The sequence below is a fragment of the Lagopus muta genome, chromosome 1 (genome assembly GCF_023343835.1).
Source record: "Lagopus muta isolate bLagMut1 chromosome 1, bLagMut1 primary, whole genome shotgun sequence".
NCBI lineage: Eukaryota > Metazoa > Chordata > Aves > Galliformes > Phasianidae > Lagopus > Lagopus muta.
In genome coordinates, this window is record NC_064433.1 from 44671039 (window position 1) to 44694148 (window position 23110).

General features: G+C 43.7%; 1 protein-coding gene across 9 annotated transcripts in view; it reads right to left on the reverse strand.

The window, feature by feature from the left end:
• Nucleotides 1-22876, reverse strand: part of NR2C1 (nuclear receptor subfamily 2 group C member 1) — a 54942-nt gene extending 32066 nt beyond the window's left edge. For 2 of the 9 annotated variants that reach the window (XR_007376878.1, XR_007376879.1), the window contains exons 1-4: nt 12131-14854; nt 11007-11190; nt 9021-9096; nt 3715-3822 (exon numbers count right to left, since the gene is read on the reverse strand). Coding sequence is in view for 7 of the 9 variants with exons in the window: in XM_048943979.1 (XP_048799936.1) it covers nt 3715-3822; nt 9021-9074 (162 nt within the window). In the remaining 2 variants the exon portion in view is untranslated. Of the gene's footprint in view, nt 1-3714; nt 3823-9020; nt 9097-11006; nt 11191-12118; nt 14855-19396; nt 19490-21013; nt 22394-22762 lie in introns of those variants that run through there. The other 7 variants (XM_048943979.1, XM_048943968.1, XM_048943989.1 and 4 more) reach the window with 7 other exon arrangements.
• Nucleotides 22877-23110: the final 234 nt, after the last annotated feature.

Here is a 23110-nt window from a genome sequence, read left to right on the forward strand (position 1 = left end):
TCTTCAAATTGCTTCCTGGAATTCTAGGGGGATGCCCACATAGTTTTCACTGCATGACATAGTGGATACATTGTTATGCATCTGTTCTGAGCTATTCAATCTGCACACAAGCTTTCTGCGCTCTCCAGGTATGACAACTGATAGATGTAACAGAAAGCAGTTTAAATAATTAAGAGCAGTTTGTCTGCAGCAGAATTCTTACAGTCAGATGCCTGCAAAAACTCCACCTGAATCTCAATGGGACTTAGAAAATGGAATAACTCAAAGTATAACAACCTTATAATAGCCCAAATTCAGGTACTTTAAATGTTGAGGTAAGAGAAAATAATCAGAAAGGAAAAGAAAAATCCACCTGGCCCCAAAGACAACACATTATGTTTCTTAATAATGTGAAACTCAGTGTTGCCAAAGAGATCATGCTACAAAGCAGGAATATAATAGCTCAGGACTGACTGCTTAAAAACATATTTCTTGTGTCTATTTCATTTAAGAGCCCTGATGGTAAGATAGTAATTTTCTTTTTCCTTGCCTGTTAATGTATTTTGACTTTTGTTTGAATATAATTTCAATAAATTAAATATTGCAATAATCCTGTTACTCTTCTAGGAATAATCAAAAACATGTTGAAACACAGAGCACTAGCTTAAAAAAAAACCCAGGGATTTGAAAATTTAATAACATGACATCCAACTTTTCTATGTGTTGGCTGTAAGTGGCAAGGATTTCTAACTGGGCACTGCAGGGAATGGCTCTATAAGCAGAGCCCAGCAGTGCCCCATGTCAGATCAGAGCCAGCTCCAGCTGCTCTAAAAGGGCCCCACTGATGCCAGAGCTGAGCCAAAAGAAATGCTGGGTGTGCCTCTGGCAGAGCAGAGCCAAGGAAGGGAAAAACTGCCACACTGCAGCAGCTGGGAGAGAGGAGTGAAAAAATGTGAGAGAAGCAGCCCTGCAGCCACCAAGGCCAGTGCAGGAGGAGGGCAGGAGGTGCTCCAAGCATGGAGCAGAAGCTCCCTGCAGCACAGGAGAGGCCCACAGAGGAGCAGGGCATCCCCTGGCAGCCTATGGGTACCACACAGAGCACTGCAGCCATGGAGGAGCCCATGGTGGGACCCGTGTGGGCAGTGCCTGAAGGGTGGGCCCCATGGTATGGAGCTGCACTGGGGCAATGGTTGGAGAGCACAACCTGAGAGCTGAGGGAAGCACATGTGGAATCAGTTTGGGAAGGATGGCATCTGGTGGGAAGGACCTCACGTGGAGCAGTGGCAGAGAGGGGCCATGGAGGATGGCACAGACGTAGCATTATGAACCACAACCTGCATTTCCCCTGTTTGAAGGGAGAAGGTAGAAGAGGGTGGATGGGGAGGAAGGTGTTTTCAGCTGACTGTCAGTTCTTACTGCTGTGGTCTTTTATCAGTAGCAAATAAATTATATTAATCTCTTTGCTTTCCCTGTGACAATATCTCGAGGGTGATCTTCCCATCCTTATGTCAACCTACAAGCTTTTTTTTTTCCACCGTGTTTTCTCCCCATCTTTTTGTGGAGAATTCAGTGAGAGCGGTACAGAGGTGCTGAGCTGCCTACCACAGCGAAACGACCACAGAAACAAAGTGCTAACGTGCCCTAAAAAGAGTAACTACTGAAATATGTTTTGAAGTATATTTTAATCATGATTTTGAATTTCAAGATCTCGGATATCTCTTTATATTCATTTAAGAATAACCAGATAAAGCAAAAAAAAAAAAAAAATTATAAGCTCAAAACTAATCTAACATTTCACTGAGATTTGGCTGTACAAGCTTTTTCACTTTTCACTATAAATTCTGCTTTGTCGAAAGTTTTTGTTACTGATTTCTGTCTCCTATTGAGTCTGTTATTATTTATATGGCTGCCATGTTTGTAGATGCCTACTACAGGAAGGACATCATTCTCCCGAGTGCTGTCCCAAACATATCAAAAGAAAACCATTATCCCAAAGCACTTGCCATCCACTTTGAAGCAAGAATTGTTGAGTGTAGTAAAAAAAGACAAGGGACAAAGCAATAGAAACAAGTCATCTTCCAACTAGCTGTGATGATCAAAAACTATATAAAGATCCCCAGAACAAAACTGTCCCTATAAATAGTTCTTCTATGTGCATAATATTTGCAGTAGCTATAGTCATTCTCCAAATGTAGTTCTCTCTTCTACCTGAACCCTGCTCCAGAAGCTGACACAAGGGTTTAGACAACTGACACTGATTTTGAAACAACATAACTGACTTGCTGTTCAACAATAAAGACTCATGGTTTTATACATCACCCTGCACTCAGGCCCTGATATTGGAATTACATTAAATAGCTTTGCACTACAAGGGCTGGGGGCAGCCACTGCTCAGGGATTGGTGGGGCATCAGTTGATGAGTGGTGAGACATTGTGTTGTAGCTGGGCCATGGGTTGGCAAGCAGTTGTGATGTTGCTAGATGTTGGTCAGTGCATGGTAAATAATTGTATTATGGCTATATATATATTGTTATCATCGCATATTTCTTTCAGTTTTCCTCTTCTGTCTTAGTAAATAGTTTTTATCTCAACCCACAGTTCTATTTTGCTACCAATTCTCTCCCCCATCCCACTGCGAGAGCGACTGAACGGCTGTGTGGTGTTCAGCTGCACAACAGCATACATACAGTGGCAAAGGAAACAGTATAAAGAGACAGCACTTAATTAATATAAATTAATTAAAGGTACAGCTGTACATGAACCATTCAAAAGGAGTGGAGGTAGCTGAAAAAAAGATCTAATGGATAGGTAAGGCTGGTACCAGGACCAGAGTACAAGAAAATAAAACACAGGATCATGTATGGGGTGCCTGTGAAGACTCTTGAAAGGCAGGGCAAAGCTTGAATGCAATGCACTGAAACAGGAATAAACAATGAAAAACACTGAAGAGTGAAGCAGCAAAAGTAAAAGCCGCCAAGGCTACAGTAGCAGCTGGCTCACAAACTAGTGGTTTTGTATGCACCAACACCTATCTCTTCTGCAGCTGATATTTTTCTCTAGGAGGAAATACAAAAATAAAAAGCTTGCAAGGACTTGCACAGACTTTTAAGGAACAAAATACAAAATCTCATCCCCAAATCTTGCTAACCTCCATATATACACATCTATGTTTATCGTGGTTTGACTACCCACATTCATTGCCAAAAAACTCCTACCTCACTTGAATTGGAGATTTATTACCTGGTGAGGCTATAAATTAGCTTACTGGGATGTACAATATTGGTTGTGATGGCCAAAAGCCAGCATCCTTTAATGCACTGAAGAGATTAGACAGCCTTTTCATTTCCCATGACTTGTATCAACAGTGTGATGCAGTATTCCTCCCATCTCTGCTCCAAAATATTGAAACGTTCCAACAACTCAGATGAATTACCAAATCTAAAAAGTATTCAGTTTTTAAAGAGCAGTATTATTACAGTTTTAGGAATAACATTTTTTTTTAATTCAGCAGTTATTATTTTTGTACCTCTTAAAAATCTTAAAAGAAAAAAAAAAACCACCAAGCATTGGAATAATCTTTTTCTTCCTGTTTATAAATAAATAATCTCTGCTACCCAGGACTGAGTATTTGCACTTCAGACAGTAAAATGAAGCAAATAAAGAAGGACCATAAACAAAACTTGGTGAAAATAAAGACTTCATTGCTGCTTTTAAAATACATTGGATGAAGCATACCTGTATACGCTGTGGTAAAGAGAGGCCTGAATCTGAAGGGACGATCTGTATTCGTTGTGCTGCCCCATCCATTAGTGTCTGTGTAACAGCTCCTTGGGAATGGGTAATCTAGAAAGAATAAATAAATGTAATAGATTGGCAATGGATAGGATACCTTACGGAGAGATATACTACCTTAATGGATGTAGTACCATAAGGTTTTATCAACTTCTGATTTCTCTGCACAAGGCTAAGGAAAGGGGTGACGCTTACTGTGCCAGGAACACAAGTGCTTGCATTTGCATCTAATTCAATCTAATTCAACAGTGTAACTTTGCTGGTTAAGAAGTTCTGTTCATGGCAGAGTTCTAAAGCCATTCTAAAAACACCTTCAGTTAGACATTCAGAAACACTGAGCAGAACAGTTGTTGACAAATCCATTTCAGTCCATTGGACCGAGTATTTTTGAATTATTACTGCTGCTGTTCATGAAGCACTTACTGAACACAGTACCTTTCATCATAGTTGCATTACAATTAAACTAACATATTTTTATCTTAACGGCTTATATAAAGCAGCTGAAGAATTTCTGGAGTGGAGACACAGCAATGCACAGAATTTTGTTCTACAGAGCCTTAGAGAGACAGAACCAAAGCAACAGAATTCTCTACTGGGGAACTACCAAGTAGAACCTATCAATTAAACACATGAGTTCAGCAAGCATTGTATCCAAAAACAAATTTAAGCCTCTGCTCTCAAATACAGCTTATGGAAGTGCTTTAATAATTATCAGTAATTTTTGAAAATTCTTCACATGCTGTAGCCAAATGTATGTGGCTATTATTAATTAGATTATTTGCCTGCAAAAAACAAATACAGTTGCCATCTACAGAGGCTTGGTCTGAAATGTGGGGTTTTTTTTTGTAGTACAAAAGGCATCTGTCTTCACAGAGTTTTCAGATACCTTTGCATTTAATTATTTGTCCCTAGTAACTCCCCTAGCATTTTGCAGCATGACTATACAGATCAAAACTCTGTCACATCCTGCAGTTCCTCTATTAATTGTAATTCCTAGCATTTACTTATAAATTCATTCACTTAAAAATACATTCACTTTAAAAAGTACCTATTCAACTTTTTTTTTCTGCAGGAACTGGTATAAGGAATATATATCCATATCTGTACTGTTTCATGATTGGTTAAGAGCACTTTTGTTCCTCTTGAATCAGCTTCCTGAGTGCGCTACCGCACCACCATGTAAGTGGAAATGTCAGCATAAGAAAGGAGAAAGAAGACTGGAGGTTCTGATGCTGAAGGGGAAAAAGTAGGAAGCAAAACTTCCCCTTCCAGCACAGATACAAACTCCAATCAACTTAGCTTCATCTAGAAATGCATTGCTTTTGGCACCAGTCTCAGCTGTTATAAGCTGAGATCCTGTCCCTTCAGCTTCGTTGTGTTGTTTAGTCATTCACTGATCTGGAACAGGACGCTCACAGGACATTCTGTGACTGTGACACTGAGGAAGGTCAAAAAATAGTGCAGCAAAAGAGAAATATGGGCTATTTTTAGTGTAGGTCAAACCTTCAGGCCAAATCTCCACAATGCTCAGAAGCAGATACATCAGAGCAAATCACAGAATAATAGAATCATAGAATGGTTTGGCTTGGAAGGGACCTTTAAGATCACCTACTTCCAACCCTCTGCTATAGGCAGGGACACCTCCCTCTAGACTAGGTTGCTCAAAGCCCCATCCAGCCTGGCCTTGAAAATGAGACGGTGGGATTAATCTCCTGGGGACGGGGGGGGGATGCTGCTTAAGTCACCTGCACCACCAAAAGAAATGGTTGCCAAACTACCACCCAAAACACCTTGGAACACTGCCTGCTAAAAATACCACATATTTCATGCAGGTGAGCACTTTCAGAAGTGACACGATTTGTCCACTTTGCTTAAGTAAAGGACAAAAAAGAGTCCATTCTACGGTAATGTTGAGAGCTTGTAAGAGGTACCTGCACACACACAAATTCCCCATCAGCCTTTCAAACTGCATGCACAAGTGGTGACTTTCAGGCAAATATATTTTTATGCAAACTTGTCCCTACCTTACAAAATAAGCCACGTATTCTGAAATGGCTTTATGCTTGCTCCCTAAAGTGTCGCAATTTACATGTGGTAAAAAGTAAAACCGCCCATTATCCTCTAAAAACAACATCGGCTTGACAGCCTGTACAGAATAAAGATGTCATTGCAGTCCAATAAATAAATAAATAAATAAATAAATAAATAAATAAATACTGATCAGAATAACCACACAAGTTGTTAAAGACTATATTTTGTTTGAATATGGGAGATACTGTTTAGACAAATATGCAACTTTCCTCTATTATCTGAAAGGTCAATGGAAACAAAGCACCATATATCTAGCATACAGAACCACAGATTACATCAGGCATCTCCAACTCAAGGCCCACAGGCTGCATGTGGTTCAGCATGGCTGGCAATGCAGCCCACCCCCTCCCCATGCTGTAAAGGCAGTGGCTCTACCCTGCAGAGCCCAATCAGTCAGTGTGCTATTAATGCTATGCTGACTGAAAGCAGGGCATGGGGAGGGCAGCACTGTGCAGTGCTGACTCAAGCAATGGCAAATCATTGTATCTGTTTAGATACACTGGCTAAACACAGGGCACAGCAAAGAATACAGAACTGTGCTTTCCATATTGATAAAGGAATTTGAAAACAGAATCACAGAATTATTGAATCCTTAGAGTTGGAAGGGACCTAAAGGCCACCCAGTTCAATTCTCCTGCAATAAGCAGGGACATCTACAGCTGATCAGGGTGCTCAGAGCCTGGTCCAGACTGGTCTGGAATGCCTCCAGGGACAATGAGGTGGGGATTTCCACCACCTCTCTGGGTAATCACAGAATCACAGAATTGTAGGGGTTGGAAGGGACCTCCAGAGATCATCGAGTCCAACCCCCCTGCCAAAGCAGGTTCACTACACCAGGTCGCACAGGTAGGCATCCAGGCAGGTCTTGAACATCTCCAGAGAAGGAGACTCCACAGGCCCTGTTTCAGTGCCTCAACATCCTTATTGTAAAAACCTTTCCCCTTATATCCAGCCTAAATCTCCCCTCTTTTAGTTTGATACCATTTCCTCATGTCCTATCAAACAGAATCTGACCCCTTCTTTCTTAGAGACTCCCTTCAAGTACTGAAAGGCCACTCTCAGATCATCTTGGAGCCTTCTCCAGGCTGAACAGCCCTAGCTCTCTCAGCCTGTCCTCAGAGGGAGGTGTTCCATTCCATGGATCATTACTATGGCCCTCCTCTGGACACTCTCAAACAGCTCCATGTCTCTCCTGTACTGAGGATCCCACATCTGGATGCAGTACTCCAAGTGAGGTCTCACCAGCACAGAGCAGAGGAGCAAGATCACCTCCCTCACCCTGCTGGCTGCACTTCTTTTGATGCAGCTCAGGATACCGGTGGCTTTCTGGACTGCAAGGGCACATTGCTGCCTCATGTCCAGCTTGCCATCCACCAGTACCCTCAAGCCCTTTCTGGCAGGACAGTGGTCTCCATGGAAATAAATGGGAGGCATTACTTTTGGTGTGACCTACATATATGCAGGCCCAATTTCAATTTCTATTCACTAAATGTAGCTGAGGCAAGCCAAAAGGTTGAACTCCCATGGATCAAATGAATTTCCTACAAGAATCAAGTAATGTGCCCCTGATGTAGAAATTTGTATTATCTCAAACTCAGCAAAAGACGATGAGTAGTACGAAGAGATGGCTACCAGTCATCTCCTTTAAACTGCCTCTGGTACCCATTAGATCCTTCTCCAAACCTATCAACTTCATCACTTCAGCAGAAAATCTTCCATTTGTATCAGCCAGATGCTGGTGCAGAACGCAGAAAGACCTTCCCCTTCTTCTGGCACTGGGACACCAGATGAGCTCTCTGTCTCATGGAACCATGTTATGAAATTGAGAACAATTCTCACAGGAGCTAAGCATCATCATTTAAACTTGCCATCCTCTTCTCCAACTAGGACACATGCTTCAGCTAGCTTTGACTAACCCCCAACTTCCAAAACACAAGAAACAGGAATTACAGCCCTACCTAAACTTCCCCAAGGAATTATACAACCAAAACAAAGCTACACTAGACACAGCATTCCCCCCTGTAAAGAGGAAAAGCGAGAGAAAGAAAAAATATTGCAATTGCCTTAGTAATTCTCAGATGCTACAACACCGAAAACCGTAAGAATTTATACAGAATAGATTTACCATGCAGCATGTCCTCAACTGTTACATTTGAAATCAAGATTGAGAGGAACTGAAATTATTTGAAAATTCATCCTATCTACAGTACTAGACAGGGAACCAAGAGTGGATATTTCAAGCTAATAAATAAAAGTTTTCTGCTCCTATCTAATTTAAAGCAGCGCTAAAGATGAAAGCATGTATGCTGTATGGGAACTGCTGAATCACGGCCTGAAGCTCTGATTGATCACCTGAGGCAAGCAATGAGTCAGCCAGAGGAGCACAGGTGAAGGCTCCCAGACCTATTTAAGAGCTGGCTACCAGTGGGGAAGGATCTCTTCTGGAGACTGGCTTTGCTGGAGTTTTGTGAGTGAGCCCAGGATAGGGGAAAGCCTTCTATTTATTCTCTTTTGCTATCATAGTCTGCTTTGTCAAACACTCTTGTTTATTTCATAATTATAACATCTTAATATTCATTGATTATACAGTATGCCCAGTATTCACACTTCCAAACTGCCTGTACATCTCTGGAAGTTCTTTGGCTGCAGTATGCAGACTCAGTATATAGGTTACAAAAAATGAAAAACAGGAGTTAGCAGAAACAAGAGTTCAGTCTTCCTTCTGACTTACGCCAAATGTCAACCAATATTTTACAATGAAGACGACAGCAAGGCTTTACTTATAAGAACAAAAATGACAATAAATGAAGCAATTCTTAAGTTGGAACGTAAAAGCTCTGTAGTGACAACAGTTCCTAAGTGAAAGTGAGCTAAGCAATCATATGATGAGGCAGCTCTCTGAAGATCACTACACGTCCAAAAGGCACAGCTGAGCAGCTCATCGCTTACTGAAAACACTTCTGTAACTTCATTGCCGTGGGGAAACTTTGGCAAGACAGATTTTGCAGTATAACTTCAAGATGGACACAGTAAGTTCATCTTCTATGTAAGCCTGCAGTATGCTAAAAATTAGTTTCTCTTGGGATTTTGGTTTTTACATCTTACTCTGTCCATTTTATTATTCAATGTCTCCTAAATATGATGAAAAATGTATGTACCTCTCCCATTTGCTGCTCAATAATTTGATGGGCCAGTTCCTCTATGGTTGCCATGACTGTTAATCACCAGAATTTCCTGTCAAAAAAAAAAAAAAAAAAAAAGGAAAGAAGATGCTTAACATCTATAACCTTTCTAATAAAAAACACCTTTGGGAAAATAGTCCATATAAGTTAACTCACATTCATAATTGTCTGAAGGTGGCACCCCTGCAGAATTTGAAGCTTGATTATACTATGAAAGCAATAAATTATTTTCTATTTGCAAACTTCTGTATCTTTGTATTCAACTCACATAAAGACTTTGTAGTTTTCCCTCACCATTCTAATGAAGAGCAACAAAATAATAAACTCCCTGAGAACAGAAGTGTATTATTGGCCCTGACATCGGCAGGGACATAATCAGCACCTTAAAACAGAAACCTAGCCCATTTTGTTGATGCAAATCAAGGGCAAAAAAACGTAACTTCTTCTAAACACATACTGATCCATTTGTGCAAGTAGGAGTGCCTGAAGGTCAATGTTACAATTAGCACTGGTATTGTAGTTACAGAGTAAGAAGTCCAAATCTTCACGAGAAGAACACTGCTGTAATGTAGCATTAAGTATTGAGATGTATGCCTTGTTTGTCTGGGCATCTATATACAAATATTCATTAGGCAGCATGTAAAAGGAACATACACAAATTATGAAGCACTATGCTTAATTTTCTGACACAAGTTGTTTTAAGAGCACTTTTTATACAAGGCAAGACAGTACTCTGACTTTAAAGGATTTGTCTATACACAATACTTACTTTGTTTCAAATATAGAATATATTTGAAATATATAGCTTTTACATTGCAAAGTTAGTGTTAATAAAAGTAGTTATAGATGTAGAAAAGCTGTACGTATAACAAATACAATCAATTGATTTTCCCCCTTTAACTTTGCTAGAACTTCTAGGAACTATCTACTATCCCAGTAATCTCTAAACTTTCCCAATCAATTATGCAAATAAAAAATGTAATTCATTTTGAAGCCCATCCTGTTCTTACAACCGAAAACTGAGATATCTTTTGACTAAGGAAAGAACTGCAGTCTTTGGAAGTGTGCACTGTGCACTAAATGCTGACTGATGGAAAGGAAGAGTACAAAAATACTTGGGCCCACAGACAATTCTTAATCTCCCACTAGCATGCTGCACTGTTCACTAAATTAAATGAGAAGATTACAGATATACACATAAAACATCTAAGACTGAACCTTACGTTGAAAAGCATTCTCTCCTTGGAAAATCTAATCAGTAGCAGCATCTTTGCAGAGTGCTCTATTAAATCACTCATGCATACAGTGAGCTGTAGAACAACCACTATGAAAGATTTTCAAGTCTGCTAATGTACTCTAACAGATGTTTTCTTAAGTAGAATCATAGAACGGCTTGGCAGGAAGGGACCTTTTTCAAGCCCACCCAGCTCCAACTCCCCTGCTGTGGGCAGGGCTGCCCCCCACCAGCTCTGACTGCCCAGGGCCCCATCCAGCCTGGTCATTAGCACTTCCAGGGAGGGGCAACCACAAATTCTCTGGGCAACCTGTTCCAACACCTCACCACCCTCTGAGTGAAGAATTTCCCCCTAACATCTAAGCTAGATCTCTTCTGGTTTAAAATTGTTCAATCTTTTCCCATCACATGTAAAAAGTTGGTCTCCCTCCAGTTTACTGGAAGGCCACAATGAGACCTCCCCAGAACCTTCTTCGGGTTGAACAAACCTCAGCCTTTCTTCATAGGAGAGTTAAAAAATTAAGAGCAAGTAAAATTCTGAAATGCTGATTTTGTAACTGACCCTGGTTTGAGTATGGGTTTTGGTTTGGACTAGAGATTTCCTGAGGTCTTCTGCCTGCACCCCCTGGTGCCAGCACTGGTGTAACTGTGACCTCATAGCCAGAAGCAGTTTTATGTTAGTTAGTGTTAGTTTTCAGCCCAATGAATGACTTAACTCATTACATTACCATAAAAACGCTACTGCTGCACCAGTGGTGGCTTGGAACTGTAGGATGACCCCTTTCCACAGCCACACAATTTACGTCCACTTAGGCCATCTGAAGTCTCCCATGCATTCCCACAGTTCTATAAACTGTTGTAAGGTGAGCCTTGGAGTTTAGACACACTTATTTTGGAATCTTATGGATGAACCTGGTGAAGAAACAAGAAAAAGAGGATGAAAAAAAGCAACAAGCAGCCCCAAGGACAAAACAGGCAACATATATGACCATGAAGTGGTCTTGCAGACTTCTGGTCCACATGCTGAAGCACTGTACAATCAGGAGGCTGATAGGGAGCTATCTTCTTGCTCTACTTCTTATTTCCAGGAAGAGTAAAATTTTATAATTGTAAGAACTATAATAGCTAAAGCTGTTCTGAAAAGCAAGGCAAGGAAAGCAATGCAGTTATGAAGTGTCAGACACATCAGCTTATTTATAGCTGAACCTAGTATTTTGACAATGAAATACTCTTCTGCAAAGACTTTTGAAAATCTCTTAGTACAAGATTTTATTCCTTCCGTTAATAGGTATTAATCTTTTCAAGTCCTAACGCAGAACTAAACGTTGTCTTGTCTTTTCTTGGAACCTAAGTTTGGTTCCACGTTTTTGCAGGTTCAGTATTATCACAAACATCCGTTCAGTTTACAGCAGTAAGGCGCTGCTGTCCTGTAGCACACACATGCAGAATAAAAGTCTATTTTATGAAGACTAGAATTACCAGATTAAATCATAAACAACACTTATTTAATCATTTAGTGCGTTGCAGACTTCAGTTGACCATGCTCACTGCCTTCACCTGCACAAAACATACCACACTTAAAATGGTGAGAAATTATGTATGAGAAGCCTGTCATCTTATTTCAAAGGGGAATATAACTATTAAACACAACAGTAACTTTATCAAATGATCATCAATTATTCATTCTAAGAGTTTTTTTTCACTCTATGATACAGAAATCATCTCAGGTAGCTACAATCATTATATCCCTCCCTTATCAATTTTTTGAATCAATTGTAATTTCTTCATTTACTGCGTATTCCTATTTTAACAGGGCTACCTGAATGTAATCAATTTTTACCTCACTTCTTACTTTTCAATAATGATTGCCTCCTTCATCTACTTCCAGAAAGTTTGCTGAAGCAATTCCAGGGCAGACTCCCAAACAAAAGCCAAACACTGGAGTTCTTCCATAAACTTGAGTCTGGAATTTCACAAGGACAAAAAATCCAAAGTGCAGAAATTATTTAAATTTATATACATGATATCATCAAGGACAAATAGAAAATCCTTCACTTGGCAAAGAATTTGAGGTCATCTGCTACATTCCCCAGGCCCTTTCTAGTACACATCAGTATATTATGCACTTCTGTAGCACAGCTTAGGTACTGTTCGCCTGCTAACATTTGGCTTGAGAAATACAGGACCGCTGAATCTCTCCTGAAACATTGTCTCCTGGAGAGAAAAATGGATCTGAATGTTAACAGGAAAGTTTATCAGACCCCAAAGCCATAACCGATTTGCTCAAACTGAATGGTCAGATCACTGTTTATACTGAGTTTTCTGATGATTCCAAGGCTCAGCAGAAGTCCAGGGAAGCTGTAACACTGTGCAAGAACTGTGCTTTCATGGCTAATGTGCTCCATGGACTTACAAGCATCTCTCTCTGCTGTAGCAGGGATGGGCTCTGTAAGCAGCGCCCAGCAGCTGCTCCGTTTCAGATCAGAGCCAACTCCAGATGCTCCAAAAGGGTCCCACAGACGCCAGAGCTGAGCCAAGAGCTACGCAGATATAAGGAAAAAACTGCTGCATCACAGCAGCTGGGAGAGAGGAGTGAGAAAATGTGAGAGAAGCAGCCCTGCAGCCATCAAGGTCAGCGCAGGAGGAGGACAGAATGTGCTCCAGGCATGGAGCAGAAGCTCCCTGCAGCACAGGAGAGGCCCATGGAGGAGCCGGGCATCCTCTTGCAGCCTACAGGTTCCACACAGAACAGACCTCCACATGCAGCCACGGAGGAGCCCACGGTGCAGCAGTGGATGAGGCCTGGAGGAGCCACAGCACATGGGGAGCCCCAGCAGAAGCAGCCCCTGGATGAAGCTGTAGCCCATGGGCAGAAGCCTTTGGTGGGGCAGGAGGGCTGGGGGAGCTGCTGCTGATGGGGACCCATGTGGGGCAGTACCTAAAGGGTGGGCCCTGTGGTACAGAGCTGTGCCGGGGCCGTGCTTGGACAGCTGCAGCCTGCAGGAAGGCCACACAGGATCAGTTTGGGAAGGATGGAGGGATCCCACGTGGAGGAGGGGCAGAGAGAAACCATGGAGGAGCAGCAGAGACAAAGCATTACAGATTGACTGCAGCCCCATTCCCAGCTCTCCTGTGCCACTGACAGGGCAGGGAAGTACCAGAGGTAGGGGAGGTGGTGTTTTCAGTCGGCTTTCAGTTCTCACTCTTCTAGTCTGTTTTGCTAGTGACAGTAACTAGTGACTGATGTCCTTGTCGTTACCTTAACACATGACATTGTTTCACATTTTCTCCCCATCCTTCTGAGGAAGAGGAGTGTGAGAGCAGAATGATGGTGCTTACCTACCTACTGGTGTTAAATGACAACATCCACATACTCCGATAAAGAAGTTTTATTATTGAGATATGTATGTTCAGGTTGATATGTACTTGTGAGAGAAACTTCCATTAGTGTTACAGACTGTGTTTGAAGCTTGAAGGGGTTATCTGTATTCTGAAAAAGATGTCTTTCCTGTAAAGAACTCTTTGAAAGGGTGATGGGAGTTCATACCAACTTCCTTTTGTTTACTGAGTTCCAAGAATTTGAAGCATCTGATGAATAAAGATAATGATTTGTTGTGTATATCTCTATCTGAACAGCAAACGTGTAGCACAGATTTTGTGTTTTCAGTCAAGCTGCCAAACACCAACAGCAAGACAAGGATTTGTACCAGCAAAATTCCGCGCCTGTGCAACACTGTCCGTCCTTTTTGTGACAGAGATAAATTGTTGTGCACGCAGCCATTTTTACATTATTCAGCATTACCAAACAGAGCTAATAAAATATTGAAAGCATTCAGCACTCTCAAATCCAGAATTGGCCATAGGCTTCTTTCATTCTGGATGCTAGGAGCGTAACTGTACCGTTTTACTCAGAGCACTGGAAGAGGTTCTCTGAAAGATATTCCCTGCCTTATCGTATTATTTTTGTAGGAATTCAAAATTAGAGAAAAAAAAGCAGGAAGGAAAAATTCAATGCTACAGGCATCAAGTAGAGTGGCTGGAAAGCTGTGCAACTGGAAAGAATCTGGGGGTGCTGGTCAACAGCTGGCTGAACAAGCCAGCAGGGTGCCCAGGTGGCTAAGGCCAATGGCATCCCAGTTTGTATCAGAAATACAATCAGCTGATTGTATCTCTGTACTCTGTGCTGGAGAGGCTGCACCTTGAGTGCTGTGTTCAGTTTTGGGCCCCTCATTACAAGGACACCGAGGCACCAGAATGTGTCCAAGGAAGGGCAACAAAGCTGTGAAAGGTCTGGAGCACAGGCCTGATGGGGAGCAGCTGAGGGAAATGGGATGGTTCAGTCTGGAGAAGTGTAGGGTAGAGTTAATTACCCTCTACAGTGACCTGAAAGGAATTGCAGTGAGGTGAGGATCAGCCTCACCTCCCAGTCAACTAGTGATGGGACACAAGGCAACCGCCTCAGGTTGTGCCAAGGGAGATAAAGGTTGGATATTAGGAAAAGTTTCTTCTCTGAAACAGTAGCTGGGCACTGGCACAGGCTGCCCAGGGAGGTGGTGGTCATCATCCCTGGAGATATTCAAGAACCACGATGTGGCACGTGGTAAGGATGGGCTGACTGTGCAACTCGGTGATCTCAGAAGTCTTCTCCAATTTTAATGCCTGCATTCTTTTTGAACTTTCTTGATGAAACAAGCCCCTAAACAAAGCCAAGACCATTTAAAATTGATAAATGCTAGTATCTCCTTCTGGAGATTTTGGCCTGAGGACAAGGAATTTCCATAGACTTTAAGAAAAAATGGTGCGACTTGTTGTCTCTGACATTTGCAAATGTCATACTCAACTACATCCTAAAATACAGGCTAATGAAAATTGGGTTCTTCCCTTGTTTACCTGATGTGACAGAAGTTAAGCTAAGATTCACATCAGTGCATAACCTCACGCCCTTGAAAACATCCTTCCTTTGTAATCAGCGTGACTTCTAATTACAGCCTAATTTTGGCTGCCAAGGCTCAAAGCCCAACCATACCCTAGGGGCACCAGGCCCAGCACTGCACACTGGGTGAGGGGAGGGGCTGCCCTGCTCAGCATGGAGCTGCATGAGGGGAGGGTCAGACAAGGTCCCTGACCACAGGGCACGGAACAGGCTCCCCTGGGCAGTGGGCACAGCCACAAGCTGTTGTTCAACAAGAGTTAGGACAGCTCTCTCAGACACAGGGTTTGAATTCCGGGTGATGTGGTGCAGAGCCAGGGCTGGACTCGCGATCCTTGTGGGCACCTTCCAACTCAGGATACACTATGATTTCACAATAATTCTTGCTTCTTTACATCAGACTTACAATTCTTGCCCTCACTCTTCGGAGCCCTCTAGGTCTAAAAAGTGATCAGAGAAGCTCTGCCCCATAACCATTTAGTCAATGACACCACTGTTGTCGCTTAAGCTCCCAAATGGTTCCCATTCATAGCTTTCTGCAGGTCTACAGTTAACATCAGAAACACTCTTTGTAAAACCTCCATGAAACATTCCTTTAGTTTTTCTTAAAGGAGACACTTTGCCTAAGGAAAACTGACATTCAGACTGTCAACACGATTAGATCACTGCCTCACTCCAACTGCTCAATGCTTTCTCTTTGTACCTTAATGCTCCCAGCGTGTGTGATGATCTGTTTGCATAGTTTGTCATTAGTAGTTAATTTCCAAGGCCAGAAAAAACATTTTCTTCATACATAACCAAACACACAAAAGGCTGTTTTTCTATTAATGTAGGTACAGAGATAGACAACTATTAGCATCCGTATTTGTAGTAATTAGATCTACTTTACATTTGTATCACCTTTGCATTTGCTTTCTAAACTATTTCTGCAGTGCTTGACAATATTATTTGCCATATAATTAAATAAAAAAAGAAAACTTCCAAAAAAAAAAAAAAAAAAAACCTATGAAAGAGAAACCATCCCATGGGGAGGTCATATCATATATCCATCAGTTTTCTTCTAAAGCCTCAGTCCCTCAGCCCCGATTATTAGAAGCATCATCTAAAAGCAGACATTTTAACAGCAGACAGGCATCAGACCTCTGAGGCTCATAAATGAAATGCAACTTTAATCACTTTATGTGACTAAATACTAAAAAATATACATATATTAGTTTATGGTCCTTCAGATAATCATTCCACAGTGTCAGCTGAAGATTTTCATGAGCTTGCCTAAATTTCAACCACCACTCTTCTCTCCTTCGTCTTCTGCTTGTATGTGCTGGAGCTTTCCCAATACTTTATTCAAACTAACTTAGGAAATAATAATTTCAATGGTTTGCTTTTGGCTTACTTCCACAGAAGTGGATTAGGAAACACTCCCCTGAGAACTGCCAGCAGATGAGAGAGCCCCTAATTCCTCTGCTGGTACAGCCATACCCAGGGAGACAGCAAGGGGTAACCCATACCCTTCTCCAGGGACAGAAGTTACACGATCTTAACCATCTCAGGAAGTTTCCTACTAATACTATGCCAAAATATTGTGTATTGTAGACTAAGAACTTCAAAAGCAATTGCAGAAAATGTCTGATGTTTGGACTTTCCATGATATTAATGGTAACATCAGTTGTTTCTCTATATTACATTGCACTGCTGGTATAATTGCTTTATTCTATAACATCTCAATTCTGATTTAACACCCTTTAGATGAATGAAAACAGACTGCATCAGTATGAAGACACAGTATGTGAATAGTCCCTCTGCCCTGGAGATCTATAGGTTACTTTAAAAAAAAGTCAAACCTGACCCAAAATAAGTTTCACTACTGCAAAAACAGTGCTTGTAGAACTTGAATAATTTAACATATTCTCTTGGCATTGTCTAGTTTGATTCTGTATTTATGTTATTTATGCACATAATATATAAACATTTACATATACAATGCATATGATTCCAGGAATGGCTCCATGCACGTATGGAATGTGTGTTAATACACAGAATCACAGAATCACCCGGGTTGGAAGGGACCCCAAGGATCATGTAGTTCCAACCCCCCTGCCTAGCAGGGCCACCAAACATACACATTCAGATCAGGTTGCCCAGGACCCCGTCCAACCTGGCCTTGAACACGTCCAAGGACGGGGCATCCACAACCTCCCTGGGCAGCCCGTTCCAGGGCCTAACCACTCTCCTAGTAAAGAACTTCCCCCTAACATCCAACCTAAATCTTCCCTCCTTCAACTTGGATCCATTTCCCCTAGTCCTGCTATTGTCAGCCCTTTTGAAGAGTTTACTCCCCTCCTGGGTGTAGGTTCCCTTCAGGTATTGATAGGCTGCAATGAGGTCACCCCGCAGCCTTCTCTTCTCCAGGCTGAACAAGCCCAACTCCCTCAGCCTGTCCTCATAGGGGAGGTGCTCCAGCCCCCTGATCATCTTAGTCGCCCTCCTCTGGACCCTTTCCAAAATCTCAATGTCTTTCTTGTACTGAGGGCTCCACACCTGGACACAGTACTCCAGATGGGGCCTCACAAGAGCCGAGTAGAGAGGGACAATCACCTCCCTGTCCCTGCTGGCCACCCCTCTCCTGATGGAGCCCAGGATCCCATTTGCCTTTCGAGCTGCCAGAGCGCACTGCTGGCTCATGCTCAGTCTCTCATCCATCAGGACCCCCAGGTCCTTCTCTGCCGAGCTGCTCTCAAGGACTGCTCCTCCCAGCCTGTACAGGTGTCTGGGGTTCTTCCGGCCCAAATGCAAAACCCTGCACTTTGCCGTGTTGAACCTCATCAGGTTCACCCGAGCCCAGCCCTCCAGCCTGTCGAGGTCCCTCTGAATGGCATCCCTTCCTTCCACCGTATCAACCGCACCACTCAGCTTGGTGTCATCAGCAAACTTGCTGAGGGTGCACTCAATTCCCTCACCGATGTCATTAATAAAGATGTTAAAGAGCACCGGTCCCAAGACAGAGCCTTGGGGGAATACAGCTTTCTTCTAGATCAAACCCACCTGAGGAAGGTATGCCTGCAGAAGATTAGATGCACATTTAAGTTAACAGAGAACATCACTGTGGTTGTTTTTGAGATACTGGCATGTTAACTGGTTGTGACCACAGAAGTTATTGTGAACTTTACTTTCTGGTCTTACATGAAGAAGTCGAAGAGCGGCAACGTGACATGAAAGGTTAGTATAATGAAAAGCTGGCTAGAAAATAATTCCCTCTTAGAAGAAATGAACTTAATCTCCTTCCATAGTCATATTACTTCAGCAATAAGAGATTTCAACAAATCTCAGTAAATGAACTAAGGATGTGCTATTTCGGTTCATGTCATCATATCTGGGGCTTACAGCTGATCCGTACCTTAAAATGAAAACTAATCCTCACTTCCATTCCCAAAGTCATCATATGATTAAGAATTTAGCATAACCAATGCTGAACTTGTTCCACAAAAACCCACACGCAGAATGCAAAGCACTCAGAAATCCCTCTGTGATTAACTGTAGAAGTCAGGAGGTTTGGTTACCTGTTTTAAACAGATTTCTTTACACTTTGGAACAGCATTCTGCAATGCTTTACAAATCTTCAATTAAGCCAAGGAATCCAACACATCTGTGAGGCGTGCGACACTGCTCATTGTTTTCTATGTAGGAAGCTCAATGAACACAGAAACTGAGCTATTCTTAGATTATCTTTCTAGAAGCCATAACACTCAAGATGGTAGAACAGTTACAGACTCAAAGGAGTAGCAGCCTCTTTATCCCCGAGCTAAGGAATATTTATGTGACTCATGACACCCAGTCAGAGAGCGTTTATTGAATCTGCATGGCATCAAGATTTAGAACATACGCATGTAAGAGACCAATAACCACAGGAAACGAGCAGCTAAACCTGCAGGCAAGGGAAGATGAGGCACTCGCAAAGCACAAAGGAATAATTACAAGGCACACTGCAATAGAGTAAAAGATGCACTGGCAGCCAAGCCTGTGTAATTCATTTAAAATCATTGCTCTCAAAGCTTTAAAACTGCTATGTTTAATTTTTCATGGAAGCAAAGTGTTACAGTGGGAGGAATGGTGAAGCAACAACCGTGCAAACGTGAGAAGACAGCAGTCATTCTCAGTTTGGGCCACCAAAGGGGATGGTCTCACACCTACCCTGTTGTGGAGCTCCTACGGTGTGTTTAATTCAGCTCAGCAGCCCCACGAGGCCTTGAAGCAGTATAGAGGAGGAGAGGCACAGGGGATTGTCTGCAAAATGAACCAGGTCACACAGGTACTGACTACTGGCCAGAGCCAGGTAAGGAGACAGACTCATATTAACCAGGCCAAACTGTCCTGCATGTCTTCTGCCTTTGACTGCTTGAAGCTGGCAAAACTGTGCTGTTGCAAGAAGTAAAACAAGAACAATATGGTTCTTTTCTCCCTTCTGCACTCACCCTTGCAGCTGTGTAACAGTGAGGTAAGCTGAACTGAATTTACTCACCCTGCAGCAAGCAGCTACTAAGTGTGACTCAAAGAAAGCTGAAGACAACTCTTTTGGAAAAAGCCCATACTGTTGCAGCAGCTTGCACAATAAATATAACATCAATCCTCTTATTTCAAAGGATATAAGGATATTTGTGTGCACATTCCGCTTTTTTTTTTTTTTCCTCCTTTATCAGCTTTGCAGTATCACAGGATTTGGTTCTGTTAGCAGACCTTTAGGTTCCTGTAAGCATGTATGTGAGGCACTCTGGAAAGGACATTCAGATAAAGTTGTCAGGACTAAAAGCTTTACTCACATTGACACTTGCATTGTCCTACTAATATTTTGGAACAAACAAATTACCACAATAAATAAGAGTTTTCATACTACAAATTTACTCCCAAGCAACCTTACCTTGCCTGGAACTAAATAACCACTAATTAAAGCTAATATGATAATACAAGAGGAATTGGCTTCAGGGTTTTTTTTGTGTTTTGTTTCATGTTAGGTTTTCTTTCATTTTTTTTTTTTTCAGGTTCTTCAAGTTGCTGGTTCAGCTTCCTACAAAGGCAATGAAATATTTGACTTATCCCAGTCTGTCTTGCTATCAAGCTGGACAAAATTAACTCAGGTAAAATTCAACAGGCTTTCAGGGAAGGCCTGACCAAACCGTTACAACTAATTTAAGTTACCCTGCATTGATACAGATACATTAGACAATGATTTTCAGAAAGAAACACACTTCTTTTCAAAGTCTGTACTGCCACCTCATCAGATACATGGACTCACTCCATCCTCACAATCTGCATGATTTGGAAGTGGAGAGTAGTTTTTCAAAGAGAAATCCTTTGTTGCTTTGAGACTGTGGTTGGTACCACTCAGTGCACGCTCTGGAACCAAATGCTGATGTCTGAAGGGTAGGCTATGAACAAGATAAGGATTTGATTAACTGCACCTTCATAATTTTACCCATCATTTTTCAAACTGATAAAATTCTATTATGTGGCATCTTATCTTACACCAATATGCAGGCACAAGTGAAAACTGCAACAAGCTTACTCATTTATCTAAGGGTTTATTTGGACTTAGGAACTGTTTCACTTCCCCTGATGTTGCCCGCTGAGCTCCATGCCACAGCTGTGTGACAAAAGAGCACGAGGCAGCTGTGCCAGTCTGCCTGCTGCCCCACAACATCATCCCACTCCATTTCCCTGAAGGGGAATGCTCCCATCCCCCTGCCACGGGGAAACAGGCACTCATGAGAGCTTCCTGACCCATTTCAACCAGAATAACACAGGTTAGCATACCAAAAGCCAGGACAGCTGCTGCAGCAGGGAAGGGACACATCCCCCACCAGATGTAGTGCTGGCAGCTGAAATCCATTACTTCGCCTGTCCAGAGAACAAACATGCAAGTTTAACTTCACTTTGCTCCACTCCTTATACATAGCTGAGCACCCTATTTTAAGCAAAGGGGATGGGTTTTTAGTTTTGGTTTCTTTCCACCAGAGATTTTCACCCAAACATCAGTTGCAGGTTAAGCATCTTAGCGCAGCTCCTTTCCTCCACAAGCTGGAAGAGAACTACAGCAACCTTCTTGGCTACCTAAACTTTAATTGCTCAACACAAAGAACACACAATAAAGCCAAATGAAAACTGTATCAGTATAGAGAACAAGCAAACTAATCTTGACAGTGTAAATATTTAGACTTACCATTAGGGAAAAAAAGTCTAGTGAGCACTGACTGGTATGACAGCTTTAAGTATGTTTTGTTTTGCACAGGAGCCCTTCCACAGCATGCTGCATTATCAGTCCCATCCTCTGCCAACCCATAATCCCCAATATTTCAATACAAAATATAGTTGTGAAATAAATCCCACTCAAAGTTAATTCCAGAGGTCACCCAGCCCAACCTGCTTCCTGCTAAAACAGACCCAACTTCACAGACACACACACGACCTTCAGGCTGTGCCCCAAGAATACAGGGAAAAAAGTTAAAGCTCCATAATTGGCCTCTCATGGAAAGGTTCCTCATCTGCTGCTGCAGAATGTGACAGGCTGAGCAAGCAGCACACAGACACAGCACTGTGCAGAGCCACAGCAGCCGAGGGCTGTGGGCCATCAGGTGACCGTGTGTCCCTCACATGAGCACAGCGTTGACCACCATCACGTGAGAACACCTGGTCCTGCCCAGGAGCAGGTCTGCAGCGCCTCTGGAGGAAGGGCTGCAGACAGCAGCAGTCCAACGCCTCACAGCTTACTGCTGCCCTCAAGGAAGCGTCCCCTCTGCTCTCTCGGACTGGCTCATCTCACGGCACAACCACCAGGGAGAGGCAAAATAATCATTATAGTTTCTTATAGGCAGGAAGCAGTGTTACATAAAGAACGGATCCAAAACCACAAAGCCCAGAAGGAAGATCCACCAGGTGATCGCAGCCTCCCCAGCGCAGTACAACGTTCTGCTCCTCCTTCCCAACGGATCCTTTCCTGTCTTCTCGCACCACCCTGACCCCAAAGCCAAGGGCTCCCTCACGCCGCACCCTGCCGCATTAAGACCCCCCCCACTCCCACAGGGGAACCGAGCGCAGCGGTCCCACCCGCAGGGAAGCCGCACAGCGCAGCACGCACAGCCCCGGCACACACCGCCCGTGCCCGGCGGCGGCTCTCCCCGCCCCCATCGCGGCCCGGACTCGCCCCGCACAAGATGGCTGCGCGCCGCCGGCGCTGGCGGCGGGAGGGGCCCATAGCGAGCGCTCGGCGGGTAGCGCCCGCCCGCCCGCCGCCTCTCCGCAGCTTCCTCGGCGCGGCGCGGAGCCGCAGGCAGCGGGAAGCCGTGACGGCGCGGCCCGGATGCGAGCGGCACAAGCGGTTCCTGTAGGTGAAAGGTCGGGGGGCGCGGGGCCGCCGCGGGACGGGGCGATGCCTGAGGCGGGCCGGGCCCCGCGCCGCGCCCCGCGGAGGAGGAGGAAGTGCGGCCGGGCGGCAGCCAGGGAGGCGGGAGCGAGCACACGCAAGCGCGGCAAGACGAGCAGGGCCGCGGCAGGAACACGGCTCACCTGGCGGCTCGGCAGCGGCTCCGGCGCTTTATTTGTCGGCGGCGGCTCCGGCTCCGGGGGTCAGAGTTCGTGGCCCCGCCCCGCCCCGCCGCGGCGAATGCGCCTGCGCACGGCGAGCCTGGGAGGGGCGGGGGGCTCGGCCGGCCCCCAGCGGCCGGTAACGGCGGCCGGGGGGAGGGGCGGCCTTTGTTTGGCGGTGGGGCGTCGTGCTGCCGCGCGGGACGCGAAGATGGGCGTCCTCCGCGGGAACGAAGAAGGCGGCGGAGCTGCACGGAACGCGCGCTTTTGGTTGTGGCAGCTCAGGGGGCTCCTCGGCTGACGTGCTTCTGCTTGATGTGGTTTGAAACG